The 23,351-nt window shown below is 40.6% G+C and overlaps 1 protein-coding gene across 1 annotated transcript; it reads right to left on the minus strand.

Moving 5' to 3' along the window:
- Positions 1-1,037: 1,037 nt before the first annotated feature.
- On the minus strand, positions 1,038-22,277 carry LOC134381818 (eukaryotic translation initiation factor 4E-like). The gene is made up of 3 exons (XM_063101620.1): positions 21,955-22,277; positions 21,732-21,786; positions 1,038-1,691 (listed from the first exon to the last, which is right to left on the minus strand). The coding sequence occupies exons 1-3, from the start codon at positions 22,275-22,277 to the stop codon at positions 1,038-1,040; spliced, it is 1,032 nt and encodes a 343-aa protein (XP_062957690.1).
- Between the last annotated feature and the right edge of the window lie 1,074 nt (positions 22,278-23,351).

A 23,351-nucleotide genomic window follows, 5' to 3' on the forward strand; every position in this document is an offset into this window, starting at 1 on the left:
CCTACATAGGATCTGAACTGTGGCCTTGGTGTTATCAGCACTGCACTCTCCTGAGTGAGCCACGGGCTGGCCCGAAGGATGTTTTTTTAAAAGACACTTCACTGTACAAATTTTATTTATAGTTTTGTACACTGTCTTAATATGAATGGGACTGCTTTTCTACTTGAGCCATTTTTAACCAAAGCAAAATAACCTAAGTAATACAAAGTGTTAAGATACAGCATAAAGATACAAAAACAGTCATACTAATTCTATTTAGGAATGTCATTATGATGTTACATTTTTATAATCCACAATTAATTATGTTTAGGAAATCACACATAGATCACTGATTTGAATGAAATGCATAAATTTGTAGCAAGGCTTTATAGTTACAAGAAACAAAAAAATTGCCAAAGAATGTACAAAATTAATGTTTATTCCACCTTTGTGTCATATTCCTGGATCCTTCACCAATGTTACATGAGGAAAAAAACAAAATCAAAACAAATGAAAAACTGAAATCAAAATCACTAATGTTATCAAGCAGGGAAACAAATTAAAATCTAGCAGCCATCAGCAAGAGTACAGCAAAGACAATGCTGTAAAAAGAAACAGAAAATTGCTAGAAAACTGTATGCATCATATTCTTTTAAACCAGCAAAATGTGCTCCTGCATACAATGGAACATAAACAGAATTTTTTTCTATAAGGTATAGAAATGCAAGTTATTTTTTGAATATTGTGAATGAGAAAAACGTGTTTGTAATGGTAATTCTACTAACTATTCCAGAGTGGGCCAGGAACACATTTACGGATTCTGGGGATATGTGTACTGTAATTCTTTGATTGGGATAGTGGATACTGTAGCCAAAATTTTAAAAAAATATGAACACAGAAGCACAAAACAAAGGTAAATGAGACTTTTATCTTAGCAATACTGAGATGGAAATCAAATTTAAATGCAGTCCACTCTGCTTTTGAAGAAGCTTCAGTTCAGCTCCCAAATCTCAATTGCTTGACACAGTCTCCTGTGAGAATACTCAGAAGGTGTCTTCTTAAACAATAAACCTATTTTTAGTGGTGGAGCTGCTCGTAGTAGCCGTGTCTGCATGGGACTGATAACCAATCGCCATCTTTGGAGGAAGTCCTAACCTTGCCTTGCGTACCCTCCCTACATGTGTAACAGCATCTCTGTTTTCACATCCAGTAGTCCATACTGCTATCTTATCACTTTTAGCTCTAACATTAACAACAGCTCCACAGACACCATCACTGTAGTCATTAAAAGATTCTCCAGTAAGGCTCAGCAGTGTCTCCAGCCAAAAGCGATCGAGGTCACTTCGTCTCGGCTGTTTGTTCAATGTCATTTGCCATCGTCCTCCCCGCTTGTTCATTTCATCTTCCCACACAGGCTCAATACCATCCTTAAAAAGTGAGTAGTCACAGCCAGGCATTAAATTACTAGACAACTGGATATGGTTGTACAGAGTCCAAAGGTCTTCAACAGTATCAAACTTAGAGATCAGCTGAAAGTTTGCTTGCCAAGTTTTGCTTTTATCATTTTTAAAAGACCAGAGTACCCATCTGTTCTGTAGAGGATGTTTAATATAGTGTTCTGGGTTAGCAGCCTCCTGGTTAGATTCTGTTTTCTCCTCTTCTGTAGGCAGGGGATTAGGAGGAGGGTTGGTTTCTGGTTCCACAGTCACTATCTTAGATCAATCTGATCGCACAACCGCTCCTGAAGGTAAGGATATTTTAATATCCTTGGAAATAATATTTAATATCCTTTAATATCCTTGGGAAATCTGTCCACGAATATCTGTGTCAATAAATCTATGAGTATTCATAGACTTATTGATATAAGAGAGAAAAAATGGTAGTGTCTAAAAAACAATTAATAAATCTCAATGTCCAAAACTAATTTTTTTAAAAAAGCTATTTGAAAATGAGAAATAGATTCTCCCTTAAAATAATGAACTTGCATCTTAAATCAACAGTAAATACTATAGTTAGTGAAACATCAGTAGCCTTCACATTAAAGATCAAAATGAGAGAGAGATTCCTGCTATTTGCACACATTTTTAAAGCTGTTTTTCTATGTTTGAGAACTGCAATAAAGCAATAAAAAAGAATTCAGAAAAAGAAATGTTATAAAAGAGAAATTATTTACAGGTGATATGATTAGTTACCTGGGAAACCCAAGAAAATCAACTGAACATCTACTAGAACCAGCAAGATATTTTAATAAATAGACCAGCCCCAGAATGTGTATATCTCAATATAAGGCATCACTAAAATAAAATTGAAAATTGGATCCCGCGTATAATGACAAAAAAAGAAAAAGAACTAGAAAAAAAGCACCTGAAAAATGCTTAGTAAGAAATGGATGGTAATACTGTTTATTCAAGCTTAGGGCTCACTAAAGGGTAGAGTCATAATGTATAAATAGCTCTTAACAAATCACACCAAAGAGGATAAATACCTCAGTAACAAAGTGACCAAAAGATATGAACTGTCAATTCAAAACGAGAAGAATCACAAATTGCTGACAAAAGGAGGGAAAATTAACTGCATTAATAAGTATTTAAAGAGAATCTCCTTCCCTCAACTCCTCCACCCCCCATGTTCGTCCTAGTTTCTGTGTGCATGACCTTGCATTAGATGAATACTCCTGGCCTCCACCCCCAGCCCTTCAGGAAAGGAACACTGATACACAATAGAAGAGATTGGGAGGAGGAGCTGGGTATTGTCTCTCCATTCGCCTTTTCTTCTTGGATCTGTCTATAGCACATTCATTCTGGTCTGCCCTCTGCCATATATTAAGGGATGCGACCATGTCAGGCAAGACTCTATATTGCCAATATTGTCCAGCAGGATTGGTGACTCTCAAATTTGGAAGTGAAGTAGTAGCAAGACAATTCAGCCAAAGACTTAAAAGCTAAATTCTCCAATCAGCTTTCCAGTAATAACTGATAGTTTGGTCTCTAACATTTCAGCCTCCTGATAGATCAATTAGTTCTAAACCTTAGAGGGGAAGGGAGGTGTTGCTTAATAGACTCCTCAAACCTCAATAATAAATTTAAAATGCAAATTAAAATGTTTTAACCTAGAAAATTGTCAAAGAAAATATGAAAATAGTTGGTAACAATAATGCCACTAGCTAAGGAGGAGGAGGCTTCAGAGAAACAGACCCAGAAGGACATAAGTGAATGTCGCTTTTGGAAGGCCCAATTGTAACACACAGTACAAATCTGAGGAAGTGCTTACTCCTTTCTGAATTTGCCTGCAATTTTAATGCAATTCTGCTCACATTTATTGTGATTTATTTTAGGTTCTAAAGTTTATCTGTGAAACAATTTAAAAGGTACAGAAAAGTTCTGGAAGAATAGTGTGAGGGGTTTAGAGCTACCACATATGAGAATTATCAACTAGCAATAATCAAGCATGCAGTACTAGTAAGCGGACAGATCAACAGAAGCAAATGAAAGTGAGGAAACTGACCCAAACATTTATGAAAATTTAGTACATGATCAAGGCAGCGTTTCAAATCAATTCAAAGAAAATAGTGGTCATAACTGGGTAAAAATGAAAATGATCTAAAAAGAAAATGATTCCTATTTTCTTTATATAAAAAAGAAAGCTAGACAAATATAAAAAAACAAAACTGTAAGACTACCAGATGGAAACACTGGCTCCCATTAACTTCATGCAGCCTTTCTGGATCTCACAGCAGAATGCATACTCTTTTCTGTAACTTGCTAAGTTAAAGATACATATTCTAATCCCTATGGTAACCACTAAACTATAATAACAAAACTAAGAAATACAGCTTTAAAAAATGGAGCACTAAAACTGCTCAATCCAAAAGAAAACAGGAAACAAAGGAAAACAAACAAAAATATATTGGGTAAATATAAAAGAAATAGCAAGATAATGATCTTAATCCAATTGCACTTAATTGGGGGAGTGATGTTCCAATTAAAAGGCAGAGACCCTAAGAAAGGATTAAAATGCAAAACCAACTATACAGCAGAAATGCACTTTAAACATAAATACAGACTTGATAGTTTTTTAAAAAATGGGAAAAGATACTCCCTGCATACACACCAACACACTAAGCACAGGAAAGCTGGAGTGGCGATACTAATATCAGTCAAAGCAGACTTCAAGACAAGAATGACCACCAGAGATAAAGAAGAAATTTTTTATAATGATAAATGGGTCAATTCACCAAATTATTATAGATAATATGGGCATTAAATGGTAAAAACAAGTTATGAAAGATTTCATGCCAATAAATCTGACAACTCAGATCACATGGACATGTTTTTGAAAAGATACAAATTACCAGAACTGACACAAGAATGAGAAATATCTGTATGGCCTTATATCTGTCAAGGAAATTAAATTCATAGTTAAACCCTTCCCCCAACACACACACACACACACGCACGCACACGCACGCACACACACACACACACACACCCTACCTACCTACCTACCTACCTACCTACCTACCTACCTACCTACCTACCTACCTACCTACCTTCTGGCCCAGATTGCTACACTGATTAATTCTATCAGACATTTAAAAGAGAAATAACAATCTTACACTAACTCTTTCACAAAATACAGGAGGAAGGAAAACCTTTCTAACTGTTATTATGATGCTAGTATACCCCTGATACCAAAACCAGACAAGAAAAATATCACAAATCAATATTATAAATATAGACATAAAATACTTCATAAAATATTAAGAAATCAAATCCGTATCTCTCTATATGAGTGTGAACATAAATGTCTATGTGTGTATATATACATTTATGTGTACATTTACATATATATTTTACATATATATTACAAAAACAGGATAAGCAGGAAATGAATGGGCATGCTAATTTGTGGGAACTAAATAGATCCACTAGTCCACATCCCCAGGATCATAACTAATCAGGTCATCCAGTTGTTTTTTATATTAAAACTCTTCAGAAACATAAATTTTATTATTTCTTTGATAACCAACTTCAGTATCTCACGATCCCAGCTTAATTCTTATACTATTTCTACAAAGGCCCAAGAGAAAACCACCAAGAGAAAAATGTATTATAAAAATAAATAGGGGCCGAGCCCGTGGCGCACTTGGTAGAGTGCTGCGCTGGCAGTGCGGCGACGCTCCCGCCGCGGGTTCGGATCCTATATAGGACTGACCGGTGCACTCACTGGCTGAGTGCCGGTCACGAAAAAAACGACAAAAAAAAAAAAATAAATAAAAATAAAAAATAAATAGGATACAACTTTAAGAAATGCACTTTGACGAAAGAAGATATATGTACAAAATATTATAATAAGAATAAAACACTGGGTTCAATGTAAATGTCCGATCGGTAGGAAAATGGTTAAATAAATTAGTAAACATTCATCCAATAGAAAATTATGGAGCCATTAAAAATAATGAGATCAATATCAAAAAAAAAAAAAAAAAAGAAATGCACTTTGACAATTACTGTGAGTTTACCAACAATAATCTTTCCTGTTGTCAAACTTCTGTATATAAAAATGTTTTTTCCCAAACCACTGAAATTATCCAACATGAATGTAAATAAAAGAATAACAAAGTTCAGTGTAAGGAAGCAACATAAAACAAAGTAAAATTCATGATTTGTAGTTGCTGAAGTTGAGTTCTGTTTTACAGTCATTTTTATCCCCAAACTGAATTTTGACTCTTTTGGGTCAAAAATCACTTCAAAAGTTTAAAATGAAGGATGGGAGAGGAAAAAAAGTAAATATACAAGGGTACTTCAAAAAGGTCATGAAAACATATAATTGAAAGATAATATCAATCTTTCCATGAACGTTTTAAAGTACCCTTGTACAGTTAAGTTTATCACCACTAGGTCACTAAACACTTGCTGTAGAAAATCCAAACCCAAACAAGTGCATAGAGTTATTCACACCCATCCTTCTGTCTGTGTGATTCTCTGGGAGATCAGAGGAACAAGCTAAAATTAGTAGAGACCTCTTCTGATTTTTATTAAATCGTTAGCTCACATTTTCTACCCAGTGTAAAAATTAGAAATCAAAATAAAGTGTCAGTATTTCCTAGAGATGTTTCTTTTGCATCACTAATATATTCTACATTTTTAATAAAAATATTAGGACATGTTGTCAGTTTAAAAAAGGCTTTCCAAATGTGTTAATTCATTTATGTGAAAGGTCTTACAATGATGAAAAATTTAACGGTTGAGCTTTAGTGAACCTCATTTACTGGAAAAAAAAAAAAATAAGCAGCACATGAATTGGGACTATTCACTCACACTGCCAATATTTACTGAGCAGCTGTGACGTGCCAGGCTCTGGGGACACAGAGAACAAGATGGATGTGGTCTCTGTCACTGTGGAGCTTAAGTTCTAACCAGGAAGACAAACAGCCGATTACAGCATGTCAGGTGCTCTGATGGGAAAACAGCACGCTGACAGCACTTCACAGGGGGACCCCTCCTTGACGGGGGTCGGGCGGCAAGGACCACGAAAGGGATGCTGTGTGAAGCAGTGAAACCCAAGCCAAATAGGAGTCAGGCTGAGTGCTGGGGTGAGCATAGGGAGAGAACCATCAAGCAGAGGCCACGAAGACACAGGGGCATGCAACAGTGAAGCAACTAAAATGCAGACACATAACCACCTTACCCATAGGATGCTGCTCCCAATTCTGACACCTGTACGTATGACGCCTCTAAAAACAGAAGCTTCCGGCTGTCAGAGCTTCTGCTGATGGTAACAATGCTCCCTAACTAATTAACTCACAGTGCTAGACAGACTGTTCAGATGGTTCCCAATGACCCCTGCCTCCTCCTCTCCACTCCCTCACATGCTCCTGTTAGGGTTAGAGTGGACTAGCGTATTAACTTGCCCCTAACCAACAGAACATGGCTATCACTTCCATGATTAGATTAGGACACTCATGACTTTTGTCTTGCCTGCTCAGTGTGTGTGCTCTGATGTAGCAAGCTGCCAATCGGAGAGGGCACTACTATGGAAATGAGAAGGGTCTCTGGCTAGCAGCCAGCTGGGAACCTACACCCTCAGTCCAACAGCTCAAGGGACTGCAGTCCACCATGGTTATATGAGCTTGGAAGCAGACCCTTCCCAGTCAAGTCTGCAGATGAGACCCAGCCCAGCCAACACCTTGACTGCAGCCTGCAAAAGAGACTGAATCAGGTGACCCAGGTAAGTCATGCCCTGATTCGTGACCCATAAATGCTATGAGATCATATACAGCTGTTATTGTAAGCCACTGCATCGTGGTAATTTGTCACACAACAATAGATAATACACTCATGTATGCACATTCATAATTTTTACAAATATCTTCTACAGCCGTCATAGGTAAAAGTTATTAGGTTGACTACTGTATTTCATTTGTGAGAGAAAAAAAATAGTGTATTTAATGATTAAACAGTATATTTCCCCTACAGAAAAAGCAAATTCTAGCAAAGACAACATATTCCTTTAGTGCAGAAACAAAGGGTCAAAGGCACTGGGCCCTGAAAATGGGTCCCCAGTTCTCTCTTTCCTGTCAGTCCTCACAGGTCTGGGCCCATGGGACAAGTTCCCGGGAACTGCACGTGAAAGACCCCAGCGTTCTTCTACCTCCGTGTCTTCCTGGAAAGACGAGCTGTCTCTCCTCAAACCCCAGTGTCCCAGGATCAACACGAGTTGAGATAGCTGCAAAGGGTTCAGAGTCTGGAAGGGCATCTAGAGGTCATGGCTCCTTCTGTGGTAGCTCAGTGGTTTATCATGGGGGCTCCAAAATCAACCACCTACGTTTGGTCCTGGCTCAGCCTCTTCTAAGATGCCAGGGCTAAAGCAAATCACAATGTCTCTATGCCTTAGTTTCTACATCTGTAAAATGGAAATAATAATGGCACATACCTCGAGGGGCTGTAGTGATATTTTAACCAGATAATTCATGTAAAGGGCTTAGCCCAGTGCCTGCTGAATGTTAGGTTAGTTGTCAGTGTCATCACTATTACTGCTATTAGCACAAGTACCACTTCTATGGTCCCTGTTTGTACAGTAATTCACGTGCATGAACCCAGCTGGGCCACCTGCTGGCTGCAAGACCTTGCACTGGTTCCACTTCCTCGCCTTGGCTTTCCTCTCTAGAAAAGAGAGTGGTCACAGTGCCCGCCTCCCAGGGGCGTAGCGAGGATGGACTAAGAATAAATGGAGAGCTCTTGGAACGGTGCGGGCACACAGAGATCTTGAAAGCAAAACCCCTTGATGGAATTCCTTAACTTTATCCCATGAAGGAAGAGCAATTGCCATTGGGAAATATGGCTGGTCTCCAGCTATGCAGGTAAAACTATAACCAGAAGACCTTGGGTGTTGTCTGATGATGTGTTCAACTAAGACTGAGAGGACATGGAAAATTCCTTTGCTTCTGTGCAACTCAGGGGAAACAGTAGCTAGAACTAACAGTTTAAGAAAGATTCAAGAGATAATCTTAGCAGTGTGGGGGGGGTAAAAATCTTTCCATTTACTGATTGTTTTCCTATAAATTGGGAAAATACACCAACATTTGGTATTAGAGTAAAACATTTGTCAGATTCTGGAATATTCTAAATTTGTATTGTTTGGAATTGCAAGGATGCAGAGCTTCCAACTGACTGCACTGCCACAATCACATGCTCTAATTGGTAATTAACACACTGGTAATTAAGAGTTTACATATATGCTTCACCTGCAAAATATGAAAGATTCCTACAGCAATTCTTATTAACGCCTACCTAGTACCCTGATGAGCCTTTTAAATTTTATTTGCCTTGCAATTCTGCTCGTACTCCTCCTCCCAAAGCTCTTTCTCAAGAAGCCAGTGGGAGCTGCAGGCTGGGAAAATCCACACCCTGGCTGGGTCTCTGCCCTCATCCGTTCTTCTCCAGCACTGATGCCCAGGCCACAGTATGTCCCATACAATGGAGAAGGCAGAAACCAATGATCATTTTGTTTGCTGTGGGTAAATGATATTTGAAAGAGGTGACATTATTAGGACAACCTCAAATAGTCCTGGTTAACAAAGAGATGCCCCAACCCTAGATTAATAAAAACAAAGATTGAAACATGAGATTTAAGGTGGGAGAAAAAGGAACAGAAAGTGTTCTGTTCTCTCAAACCTTGGGATTAACTTGGGACACTCATTTTCCCAGAGCGTCCAGGAATGGTGGTTCAAGGATGCTGAGAGTTTGTGCCTTCCAAGGCGTGAGGGCAAACTTAAGTCACTGGACAACAGTGGTACCATGTGACCCCTTGTATGATCTATAGAGAAGGACCTTAAATTACAAACGCTTTCCCCCGCATCTCCTTTATTCAATGCTTATCCCAACCCAGGGAGGTAGGCTGCATCTCTACCCTCTGTTGACAAATAAAGAAAACGAGCTCAGAAAGATTTAGTAGGCTCCTCAAGGTCGCACGGTTACAAAGGGGCCAAGCCAGGACTCAGAGCCATTTCTCAGTCCAAGTCCAGCATTCTGCCATGATCCAAACCACCTGTCAATTTCATAACTACAGTGTGTAGCGCACAGCACACTCAACCCACTAAATCCACATGGAAGTGACATCGGGGCAGATAAGTTAAAGAAATCTTATTATTTTATGTCACTGATGTGCATAAGAAATGCAGATGCTTTTCTCAGGGATCTTCTCACGCTTGAAAACAGTTGTTTTAATTTGCCTTTCAAACTATATCCTGTCCTGTCCCTTCTGCCACACCCTTTTGAAATCACTTTCTTACCGAACCTCTGTAACCAATGGTTTAGGCTTCAGCTGTGCTGAGGGAGAAAGACAAAAAATATGTTTTGAAGGCAAGCAGAGACCAACGGAGAAAGGAGATTGGGATACATAAGAGAAAACTATGAGAGGAAGTTTCCAGAGGACCATCTACCGCAGCTGAATAAATTATGGTCCAAGAAACAGACTCTCCCTGCTAAGAAACTGAAAGTAGAACTCAATGACTTGAACAGAATAAATCCGACACATTCAAAGGTCAGTGACCAATCAGCCACCTGATTTTTCTAGGTAAATCAGTGGAGAAATCAATCTACGTGAATCATAGTATTTATCCCAAAAGTTACAAAGATACAGATGAGTGTTTCCATTGTTAGCTTACTCCATTAAACGGTCCTCTCTCTGTGTTAGAACTTTTAAGTATGGAACAAATTCAGTATACACTCCTGGAAGGCTCATACGAATGGAGTACTGTTGACACCTCCGCTGGCAGAGGAGCAGCTTCTGGGAGTGTATGTTGGCTTTGTTTCCCAGCTGTTCTAATTTTGCCTCAGCCAGAGGGAGATGGGACAGCTGATGGCTTCACCTCCAGAGCTCAGCTTGGTCCCGTCATTAGCACATCTCACCCCTGCAGTTGCCAAGGCAAAGACTAACATGCCAGCAGGAGAGCAGCTGACTGGCTTTTCTGACCGAGTGTTTGGAATCTTGGAAGCTGAGAACCAGGCTGCCAGGTGGGTTCAACTCATTTTCTGTACATCTTTAGGATCCACTCACTCTATCTGCCATGATGTGAGGGCCTGTATCCGTTTTCCTCACCACTGTATTCCCAGCTGCTGGCAAGAACCTGAGATTACAACAGGCTGCAAATAAATGTGTTGACTAAGAGAACCAAAAAAAAAAAAATCAATATTGGGGATTCCAGTTCTGCAAACACAGTGGACTGAGCTGATGCAGACAGAAAACTTTCCTACTACAAACACACAAAAAGGCTAAAGAAAATGTGGCAATATTTTTAGAGTACCCATATAACTGAACTAAAGAGAGGAAAGGAAGTCATCAGAGGATTAAAGGAATTCCTAGCCAGAGCATTCAGATATAGCCAAAGCCATAGGAACCCAGGAGGCCCAGCAGAAACAGGCCTTCAGTCTAGGAGCTGTAAGTTCAGTGAAAGGAGGTGTGATCTTGAACACACGAGGTGAAGACCTGCAGCCAAGACCCTTGAATAAAAACAGGCCCTTGTAGGCCTGCCATTCTGAAGTCATCAGAGACAGGAAAAACTTTACCCAATGCCCCAGGGAAACTGCAAAGTGGATTATGTCTACCCAGAGATCTGGTGAGGGTTCAGGGGTCTCCCAAGAGAAATCAGAACTTCATGTCTTTGCCATATGGGTGTGAAGACCAAAATTACAATAACCATGTGATGTAAAATTCCCAAGATGAGGAATTTACACAAAAACTGGGCTTAAGCAATTGAAATCCTTTAGGCATCTATCATAAGTAAACAAGTTCTGCTCCACAGGAACTTTCATAATACAGGGTGCACAGGACTCCCACAGAGGGGATAATGCTAAAGGAAAGTAAGCTGAAAATGAGTCCACAGTTCAAAATTACAGGTCATTAGAAGAGATATCACTGATAATACAGAATATGCATTCAAAAAACTTGAGACGATAGAATAATCTGAAAGATAATAATATATACATCTAAAAATCATTAAAGACATGGAAGAATACAGAGATATCATAATGAAAGATAAGGAAAGGACATTACTTTTTAAAAGATCTAGTGAGTTTGAAAAAGAATAAAGTAAAGCTTCCATAAATGAAAAATTAAAGACATTGGAAAATGTAAAGTAAATCAACAGACAGTTTAAAAAGCAATTTAGACACAGCTCAAGAGAGAATTGGTGAAATGCAATTTAGACTTGGAGACATCATCCAGAATATGAAATGAGAAACTCAAAAACAGGTTGACCGAATGACAAGGTCCATTTACATGCAATAAAGGATCCAAATGACAAGTTACAGGAAAAAAAAAAAACCAAGATGGGAACTGGAGAGATAACAGCTGAGAATTTTTCATAATGGACTGGATTCAAGGACAGCAAGGCCAGATATATATATATAAATTAAAAATCAATCCATATCAGAATGCATGGTAATAATACTACAGAACCACACATACACACACAAGAAACTATCTTAAAAGCCGCCAGAGAAAAAGGAAGGTTCAGTGCGAAGGAACAATCATCAAACTAAATGAAGACTACTCAACAATAACAATAGGAGCCAGAACACAACAGGTGATATGTTAAAGAAAAATAACTGCCAACCTAGAATTCTACGCATAATTAAACCAACATTCGTGAAAAAGACAAGCCAAGCATTTCCCAGGCAAGCAAATAGAGAATTTGCTACTTGGAGACCTTTGAAGAAAGACTACTTTAATAAGAAGCAAACTGAATCTAAAAGCAGAAGTGGCTTCCAAGAAGCCATGACAAAAAAAGGAACTGATTACATTAGATAAATCAAAATACACCCGCATTGCTAGAAGCAGAACAAAGCACACTGCTGCCCTAATTCATTTTTTGATGAGAGAGGTGTTTCAAAATGGTAGAACTGAAATACTAGACAACACTAATAATAAAACATGAGAGGAATAACAAAAGGCATTAAAGCATGCTCAGCTCAGTAGAACTGTTAGGGAAGAGATGGAGATGTTGGCTACCTCTAGACTGCTACTGAAGTTCAAATATTAAAAATTTAACAGTACTGCTAAAAATGTGGAAACAAGATATGTAACCTCTAGATTAATAGAAATCAGAAGAAGTTGATGTAAATAATCCCTTAGCAATATAATAGGAGAAAGAAAATAAGAAAAAGGTGTGTAAAAATAGCAAAAACTAAAGTTACTCTCATTAAACTTGAAAAGAAAACTAGGACACTTGCAATCCCCACTTTTGTTTATTATCGCAGTGGAGGCGCTAGCCAATGAGAAAGAAAAAAGTAAAAGAAGTAGAATGCGTAAGAACTGCAAAGGAAAAAACAAAACTTACCATCGTTTTCAGGTGATAACTCTCAGAATTTTTATGAAGTCAATCTACAGACAATCTACTGCAGCTTATAAAATTGAGCAAGATTGCTGAATTCAAAATCAACATACAAAAATCAGTAATATTCATATACACTGAAAAGAAAACATCAATTAGAACTTTGAAAAAAAACATAACTCCACAGATAAAACAATAGCCATGAGCTGAGTAACAGACACATGGGTGTTCACAGTCTGTCTACTTCCGTGTATGTTTAAAATTTTCATTTAAAAAAGTTACTGTTAGTGACATCATTCAGAATGATGACAAATCTATTAGTTACGGTATCTAGAAATAATATTTCCCAAGATATGCAAAAACTTTGGGGAGAAGATTATTTAAAACTTACTGAATAACATTAAAGAGAACAAATAGGAAAATGACCACATTCATGACGGGAAGCCTTGATGTCATGAGAATGTCAATTTGCCTCCAAATTAATCTGTAAGTCCCCATAGGGTATTTTGCAGAACTTAGCAAGAAGATTCTAGAGTTTATATGAAAGACTCAAGTTTCAGGAAGAGTCAAGATAATTTTAAAGAAGAGGAAAAGAAAGGAGAAGGGGAAATTAACCTTTAATGAGAACTTGGCATGGGCTAGGCACTGTTTAAAGCATTTAACACGTATTATCTTATTTAATCCTCACTACAAGGCTGTGGAGGTAGATACTGTTAGTATCAACATTCTATAGATGGGGAAACTGGGGAAGAAAGAGATTACATAATAGGTCCAAGGTTTAGGGTGGCCAACCATCCAGTTTGCCTGACACGGTGGGGTTTCCTGTGTCCAGGCATACCAGGAGGTTAGTCACCTTCCCAAGACCAAGGTGAGTAACGAGGTGGCAGAGCTGACAGGTAAACCCCAGCAAGATGACTTCAGCGTCTGCCGTCTGCACCTCTGTGCACCAGCGATCTAAACAGTTAAGACTTACTATAAAGTATAGGGCAGGAAAACAGTACACTGCTGGCACTGGGATTCAATATAGGTTATCTACATGGAGAAAAAGTAGATGCTGACCTCACACAATGAAACAAAAAAAAATTCAGTTATTCTAAAACTGAACAGCAAAAAGTTAAAATTCAGAAAAAAACTTTTAAAAAAATCTCTCGTGGAACTTAGGAAAGAGAGGAGGATTGCTTAAACCAAACTTAAAAAAAGAAACATGGGCAAATGAGAAGAACAAATAATACAAAAAACGAAGAACATATAAACAGGCAGAGTCGGGTAAGAAGGAAAATGCCAATTAGAACAATGAAACATTTCACATCCAGCTTGGCAACATTTAAAAGTCTGAAAATACCAAGTATTGACAAAAATGTGGATAATCAGAACTCTCCAACAAGTAGGCACGTAAATTGACACAACCAATTAGGAAAGCAATTTTGCAAAATCTAATAAAGTAGAAAATTGGCATGTTCTATGACTCAGCAATTCACACGTAACAGATTCCCTAGAGCTCACACCTGTACGTAAGGAGGCAGAAACAAGGATTTTTGCATCGCTGCAGGATCCAAAAGTTGGGTGAAACAGATATTTATCAACAGAGTGCACAATTTATGGTCTCGCCATTCAATTAAAAGGCATGAACCGAGCACGTGTATGAATATGAATAAGTCTTTAAAATGTATTGATTTTTTAAAAAAGCAAGTTGCAGAAGGTTGTCATATACAGCAGGGTAGCATTTATCAGATATTGATTAGAAATATATATAAATCCACCAACTTCAGAGTAGTACAACCTCTGCACAAGGAGGACTGATAATTGGATTGGTGAAGGTGGAAGGCTATAAACATGTCGTGAACATTCTACATAGAGTAAAATCTGGTTGGTAAGAAGACAGATGTATAACTTATTCTATGCTCTTTTTTTCAACTTAAAAATTTTTACATTTTATAAAAGAATAAATGATGGGACCAGAATTCTTTCTTAAATCATATTTTTCATGATCATATCTCATATTATACTGAAATGGGCTGAAAAATTACCTTATTTTAAAAACAGTACTTAGTGTGCCTCATTTCAGGAATACACCTATTCCACAAACCAGAGAGTAGCTGCACTTTAAGACATAACACAGACACCACATCCCAATGCAGGCTCCCAAGAACACTACCAAGAAACTCAGGATTAAAACAAAAACAAAGCAAAAAAGCAAAACCAGGTTCTCAGATCACATTCAGATTCAAGTGAGCGTAGATCTCAAGAGAAATGCTTAAAATCCTGTCCTGGCTTTGATTACAAACGGCAAAACACAAAACAAGGAATTGGTTAAATTGCAGGCCAGTGCTCACTGTGCCCTGCTGGGGGAAGACTTGTGAAGTTCTATCAGCATTTCTAAGAATGGATTATCTAAACTGATTGGGGAGGACAAAGCTTCCTGGAGCAGGTCAACAGACAGAGGGTCCAGGGTTATCCAATGAGGCTGCCCAGTTTTTAAAACAGTTGCCAAGGAGCTGAGCTCTTGATGTAGCCTTGAGATGATATAAAAACTCAAAGGATAAAAAGTGTCAAGATGATGCTGAATTATTTGGCCTGTCCAACCATCTATATTTTTTAGGCAAGGTGCATTGGGCATTAAATAAAGCACAAGGAAACAGAATAAAAAATAAGCTGAAGACACTACAAAGACTGAAGTGGCAGCCTGTCAGAATGTGTAATATTCAGTGTACACATTTCAATTGGCAAAAAAAGTTTATTTGAACTGCATTACCATTCTGTTTAAAACCAAACTAAATAACAGTCTCATGGCTATAGACATCATAATTATGCCAAAGATAGAGTACTTAGATTACAGAATGTTTACCACCGCAAGGCTAAGACCTGGTCTCTATCAGGAGTGCACCTAGAGACTACCTTGCACCTGCCACTTGGTAGATACCCTCTGAAGCTGTGACTTCCTCTTCTGCAGAATGACAGCAGTGATGGGACCAACTGCAAGCTGCTTTCACCAGGACCATATGAAACAGTGCATGCCCCTGGCACTGAAGACTCAATAAATGCCTTTTTAAGTAACTACATTCTGATATCAACACTTTGGTTTAACAAAATACTAACCAAACATATATAAAGAAACAGCTACTAAAATGCACAGAAACTAACTTTGAAAGCATTCTGTCTAGATGATATCAATTTGACTTCTCAATCCCAGAGACGGATAATTAAAGGACATATACATCCTCCAGAGCTGTTTAATACAGCTCCCAGTGGGCACACAGCCAAAGGGCTACAGTCTAGCCATTTGGTACAGAAGTAACATCTGAAAATGTTTCTCACACCTGTCTTTATAAATCATGGATACTGCAGGAACAATTTGGCTTAAAAAGCTTCTGGAACACACTCTGTAACAACAACAACAAAAAAATTGCAACTGTAATGAGTTCGTTAAGCATCATCTACACCAAGAAGAAATATGCTTAGTTTCTTGTGCTTAGTTTCTTTAAATAACATAGCTGCTTCACTCAAATATATTTTTTTTACACTTTTCACAGCTGCAACATTTATCTAATTAGGTATATGTTGACTTTGAGTTTTTATAGATTTTGAATAGTTTTGAAACATTTAAAAATGGATTTAATTTTTGTTTCCACAGGAAGGGATAGAAAAGCCAAATGACAAGTGAGAGAAAAAAATGTGTCTATATGTTGAGTGTGGTAATAAAATCATGGGCTGACTTCTAAATGTACATAGCAGAAACACAGGTGTTTATCTGTACTCCCTTCTGAAACCCTACAATAAAGGAGTAATGGCAATAACTTAAAAGCAAATAATTGGAGAGGAAATAACAAGTAAGACAAAGCAGCAAAGCTGTGTAAAATGGAAAGAGTAGAGACAAGTGATTGCCTGTTTAGCACAGAAGAGAGAGCTGGAAGCCACCACCTGGAGAGAAAGGAAAGCCATCAGAAGGTGAGATGACTAAACAGAACCCTGGAAGGCCTAGGAATGGGGGGCACTGGGCACCTTTCAAGGCCAAAACAAGCTGGAGCTGAACTACTGTACAAGAAGTTAGAGGCCTAGATCCCTTGCAAAGCCAGCACCTCTAGGTGACCACCCCCTCACTCTGGTAGACACAAGAAATATAGTTCCTGGGGACACTGCAGAAGAGAAGTTCAGTATTCAAGGACTCCCAGACGTAGTAAGGGAGGAGTAGAATTGAAAAGAAAGGATTAATTTTTTTAAGAAAGCATACTTAATGGTAAGACATGCTCTTGAACTGTTTCCCTGCTCAGCTCATAGGCCCTATAGCTGGGCTTAATACTCCTCAGCAAAAGGCTGAAGAATCCTTCTTTGGGCAAACTGACTACCCTAAGAAAAAAAGAGAGAGTCAGTGGTATATGGAGGTCTCCCAATGAAATGAAGGCCCTTCAGTCAATAAATCCATCTGAAGAAGCACACAGAAATTCCAATCGGCTCTTTAATGTCCCGTTTTACCTACAGAGATAAAAAATCAGACATTTGAAGAAAGTCAAAGATTATAACAAATGAGGGAAAAAAAAAGAACCTCAGAGGAAACAATGAGAATGAAGTGAACAAAGGATGCTTAATAAGTAATAATTAACACACTCAGAGGCCACAGGAATTGTGGATCCATTACAAAACAGAACAGAACACTATTTTTAAAAAAGAACATACATAGAACAAGAAACATCTCTTAAAAATTAAGTATATGATAGCAGAAATAAAAAAAATTTAAATAGAAGGGTTGGAAAGTAAAATTAAATTCCTCCAGAAAGCAGAACAAAAATGCAAAGAGATGAAAAATGGATAAGAAAATTAAGAAATGCTTTTGGGATAGGTCCAGCTAACAGCAATTTCAAAAGAAGTATGATTAAAAACAGTGGAGAAGAAACAACTGGAGAAATAATACAAGAAAATATACTAGAACATGAATTTTCTTACTGAAAGGGCCCATTGAGTTCCCAGCACAATTACTGATAGGAACTTCATTAAAGCACATCATCATGAAATGCAAAAATGCTAGGGATAAGGAGAAGATAATAGCTCCCAGAAAGAAAAAAAGACTACATTTAAAAGATTAATGATCAGAATGTGATCCACTTCTCAAGTAGTAATGGGTATAGAGACAGTGAAAAAAAAATCTTATAAAATACTGAGGAAATATGGCTTCCATCTTGGAATTATACACCTAAACAAACTATTAAGGGTGGGATGGAGAGCCATACATAATGTAATATATATTTTATATATAGACACACTATATATATATATATATATATATATATATATAGCATGCAAGGTATGGCAGATATACCTTCTGACCTTTTCTCTTACAGAACTCTTGTTTGAAGTACCAATGTGTATAGCTAAATATATTTACTTTTTTATCATCCTATGCAGCTAGCAGTGGCCCAGTGTCTACCTAAGAGATGATATCTAAGAGAAAATCTGCTATGAAGGTTTATGGAAACATTATTTCCCTGCTAAAAATAGATTTGGTTGACTGCCCTTTGCCTCATCTGTCCTATGTAAGAGGTATGGCAGCCATCATGAGACCCTGAGGCAGTGAGCATAAAGGCAAAAGTCATCATCTAAATATACAGATACAAGTAAAAGAAAGTGCTTAGGTCCCTGATCATATCACTGACCTGTTGCACCAGTGATACCAGGCACTACACTGCTTACTTCACAACTGCTTGTTATGCAAAAAATAAAAAGTTTTTGTAGTCAGGTTTTCTGTTATTTGCATCTGGAAGCATCTCTGACCCAGTCACAAGTTATCAGAAAATTGCATTTCCCAAATACCCTTCCTCAGGAGGTTATGAAAGATGTACTCCACAAAAATAAGGAATAAACTAGAAAAGAGAAGGTTATGGTACTCAGAAAACAGGTGATCCAAGACAGGAAGGATGCGAGAGGAATTTCCAGCATCTTGGCAATAAGAGCAGTTCCTGGGACAGCAGCTGTGCTGTATGCCTAAAAAGCAACCAGTTCATGTTACAGTAGGAGATAAATGGCTCCAGAAAAGATGACACCCGGAAAAGATACATAGTGCATAGATTACCAATGTGTTTTATCATATTCAAAGAAATTTAATAGTTCTCCCAAGAAGTTTGGAGATCAAGTGGAGGTTATGTAAATGACATGAAAAATCAAAAACCAAAGTGTTTTTCCTGCTTTCACTCTCAATACAGAATGCCTCACACCTCTGGTCACCAAATGTGTGGGGATTTCTTCCCACCAACAACAATCAGTTCTTCAGTGGGCACCAACCAGGTGTCTTACAATTTAACTCAATTCTGACACTATCTACCTCGAAAAAATGTCAGCTCCCACAGGTTTTCAGTCCCACAAGACTGTCCCTCTCTCCACAACTTCAGATGACAATCACAAGTAATAGGTTGTCACCTATACTTCTGAAAAAAATGGCTATAAATCAGGTTCTCATGAACCCGTCCTAGGTTTCAATTAATTTGTTAGGACATCTCACAGAACTCAGAGAAAGATTTCTTTATATTTACCTGTTTATTATATAAATAAAGAGAATAATAAAGGATTCAGATGAACAGCCAGAAAGAAGAAATGTAAGGCAAAGAACGTGGGAAGGAATGTGGAGCTTCCATGCTCTCTCCACCTGCTCAGCAATCTGGAAACTCTCCAAACCTGTCTTTTGGGGTATTTATGGCTTCATTACTAGGCATGATTGATTACATTATTGGCCATTGGCGATCAGCACAAACTTCAGTGCCTTTCTACTCCCGGGAGGTTGGGAGGCTAGGGCTGAAAGTCCCAACTCTCTAATCCTGCCTTGGTCTTTCTGGTGACCACTTCCCATCCTGAAGCTATCTAGGGGCCCCCAGCCACTCGTCATCTTATTACCATGTAAAAGACACTCTTATCACTCCAGAGATTCCAAGAATTTTAGGAGCTGAGTGCCAGGAACCAGGGGCAGAAGCCAAACTTATATTTCTTATTATGTCACAGTACCATGGGTGGGTACACAGAAAACAAACAGTAAGAAAACAAAAACAAGGCAATTATTAATTTAAAAAAAAAATTGCAAGAGGGATGAAATGGAATCATAGAATACAGTGTCTCAACTGTAAAAAAATATTTGCAAAGTCTTTATAGTGCAAACAGGAAAAACGGGAATCAGGTCATCTAGAGAGGTTCGGATTTTCTTTCCTAAGGGTCATAGCCACTGGAGAGTTTTAAACAGGACACTTGCATGATCTAATTCATAACTGAAAATAATGACTTTGGCTGTAGAGTTAGGGAGAATATATATGTAGGGACAGGAGGAAAAGCCAATAGACCTATGCTACTGTACTAGAGATAAGAGCCTTATCTCCAGTAGAAATTTAAAAAAAAAAAAAAAGCAAAAATGTGTCCTGGATTGGGGAAGGCACACTTTGAGACAGTTGATAGGAATATACTAGGAAGTTGGTCAAAGAGGAGACTCGGGGATGACTTTCCATATGTTAGCATAAGGCACCTGGAGAAGGCACTGGATCTTATCACTGAGTTGGGGAAGATTTAAGACTAGGGGAGGAGTGATTTGGAAGATGAGGGTTTGGAATTGAGGGTTGTTTTGGATGTGTTAGGGCTGAATCGCCCCAGATAGTATCAAGTAGGCCATTGTGCTGTCGCCCAGCATAAAAGACAAGGCTAGGGACAGACCCAGAATATGCTCTGTGTTCACCAAGTGTAACACCTCTTTTTCTCTTGGCAACACAAAGAGATGTTTTATTATATATGTCTGGATTTTTAAACAACCTCAATGGTATGATTTGGGACACTGATAGATTTAAGTGTTGATACTGAGAATACGAGGGTAAACAATGCATCTTAGAATATCACAATATATAACCCATTCAAAGTGTTTAGGCCTAACTAGTTTTATATCTTGGGTCATATCTATCCTGAGGAAAAACTCCAAGTTGTAGTCATAAAATAATAAAAGTCCCCCATGAAATAATTTCCCATTACTAGCTTGACTTAATAAACATTTTCCTCTAAAAAAAAAAAAAAAATCATCCATGCTCAGTAGACTTCTGTTTACATGTACAGAGCATGTGCCAAGTTAAAGACCACCTCAGGCACACAGAGACTGTTTGGGTTTTTAAAAAGCTCCTTCTCAATAAACATTCATAAGGACCAATTTGTACAAAAGTCTTTCAAAACACTTTTGACTACCATTATTTTTATCTGTAGGTCACAGATTTCCTTAACTAGGCAGTCCGCAGTATTCTTTTTTGGCTTTCTCATTGCTGCTTTGTGCAATCCTTTATTAATTCCCAAGTGGGTCTTCATTGTTGTGTGGATTTGAACAAAAACTGGGTTTTAGCCACATTACAGTAGACGCGGTGGGGGTGGAGGGTAGCAATGGCAATTGCAAAATAAGACCTACCATAAAGTGCTAACGATTCGTGATTGAGGCCAGTTGTTGAAAAATAAATGCCTGCCACATAGAATCACAGAAATTTGGAGCTTGAGGCTAAGGTAAGTCACTCATCGGTGAACCGACAGCGCCCCTAGCGGCAGAAAGAAGGAGGCGGCGACCAGGGGAAACTCCCGAATTTTTAAAAAGGCACCTGCTGGGTGAGTCCTCTTTATGCAAACGGGATCCACAGGTGCCCAGTTTTAAGGAGATCCAACTCGGGAAAAATCGAAGTCTGTAATAAAACAGCTATAATATCTGCACTTTAACTCGAAAAGCGATTATTTACAGCCGAGAAACTGAGTAGAGAGAGGCGGGAGAATTCTGCTAAAAGTTTGGCCGCCAGTGACAACTAGGGAGTAGGGTGGGGGAGTAGAGGTGGGGGGGGAATTAAAGAAGTAGGTAAAAGGGTCAATTATTAAAAATGGACACCTCCGTGGAGGGCTACGAGCACACCTGCGGAGGAAGGGGCCGGCTCACCTGCGCGGCTAGTGCGCGTCCCCCGAGGGAACCTCGTGGAGGGTGGACCCAGAGCCTGGGGTGGGGGGACCCACTACGGGACAGGGCCAGTGAGATGACCCGACGCACATCATCCCAGGAGACACGTGTGACTGTCACGATATAAAGAGACGGCCGGGCACATGTCACCCAAGAGGGGAGAGGACCGGGAACAGCCCCAGGCTATGCCATCCAGCACACGCACTGGCTGCTGAGGGTCCCGAGCCAGGTGACCTCCCGCACCCCGTTCCCCCCACCGGAATTGGTACCTGGGAGGGGGTCGGTCTCCGCGCGCTGGGAGCGCCAGTCCCCGGGCTCCGCAGGTACGCCCAGGTGTGTCGCGTCTAGGGACAGCCCCGGCACTCGGCGTTGCGCCAGCGCAGCGCGAGCTGCCCCGGGGTGGGGGACGGGCAGGGAGCCGCCTGGGCTCAGCGACTTACCTCGGGCCGCGCGGGGCGCGAGCAGAGCCCCGGCCAGGGCGAGCAGCAGGGCGCGGGCAGGGGGCGCGGGCGGCGGGCGCGCTGCCATGGTCGCCGGCCTTCCGTGCAGCAGCTCTGGGGGCCCGGCGGCGAGCGCTGCACCATCCCACGCGGGCGCCGCGACCGCAGGGTTTCCTGCCGCAGCGAGTCAGCTCCGAGCCGGTGGCGAGCGCCCGCCGCTGACGAGCGGGTCTAGCCTTTCATTTCTCTCACAAAGTTGTCCCCGGTGCGTGCGCGCGCGCGCTGTGCTGGCGCGAGCCAGCCTTGGCCGTTGCAGTCAATGAGCGGGGACCAGGACGGTCGCTAGCAGAGAAGGCAGGCCCGGGAGACGGATCCACGGCCAAGTCACCGTTCTCATGACCACGGAACAAATGATCGTCCCCCCCCCCCCGCCCGCCGGCGGCGTCCCGCGGGTCCTAGAGACCGCTCGGGGGCCCCCGGCCAGGGTCCCGCCCAGAGCCGCTGCTCGCCCACCCCCGGGGCGGCCGGGTGCAGAGCGCCCCCCGGGTGGCCGCGGGGACGTGGCTCGGTGGCGGCGCGGGCGCCCGGAGCGCACGCCTCCCCGCCCCGGGATGATGTGGCCGCGGGGCCCCGGGCGCCCGGTGCCAAGAGCACGCGCGGCGGCAGGTCCAGCTTTCCAGGCTGAGGCTGGAAAGGATGACTCGGCGGCTCGCTCCCCGGCTCGCCCGGAACCCGCGGAATGCGGGCAGCAGGTCGGAAAGGCGGCGCCCCCCGTCCCGGTCCTGAGCCCCCAAAGGGGCGTTCCGCGCCTCAGAAATGCGCTTGGACTCGCAGGCCCCGGGCGTCGGGCATCACGCTTCTGGTTTACTAGGTTTTACGTTCATAGATGGGCTCACGTTCCCCCACGTGGCCTGAACCCAGAAAAGGGCGCACGGCGGTGTAAGGAGTGTCTGATTCGCGGAGACTCTCCGGGCCCTGGGGCCGGGGCACCCCGGGTGTTGGAGAGGAATGGACCGCCTCGCCCTGTGACCCTGGTTCTGGGCCGACGCGCCTCTTGGGCCCGACAGCCTCGCTGCGCCTTAGTGGCAGTTTTAGCCACGAGGCTGCTTGGCCTCTCCCAGACAGAAGCGTCTGGGCGAGTTGAGGATGGATGACCCCCACC

Source organism: Cynocephalus volans, chromosome 7, assembly GCF_027409185.1.
Source record: "Cynocephalus volans isolate mCynVol1 chromosome 7, mCynVol1.pri, whole genome shotgun sequence".
Classification (NCBI taxonomy): Eukaryota; Metazoa; Chordata; class Mammalia; order Dermoptera; family Cynocephalidae; genus Cynocephalus; species Cynocephalus volans.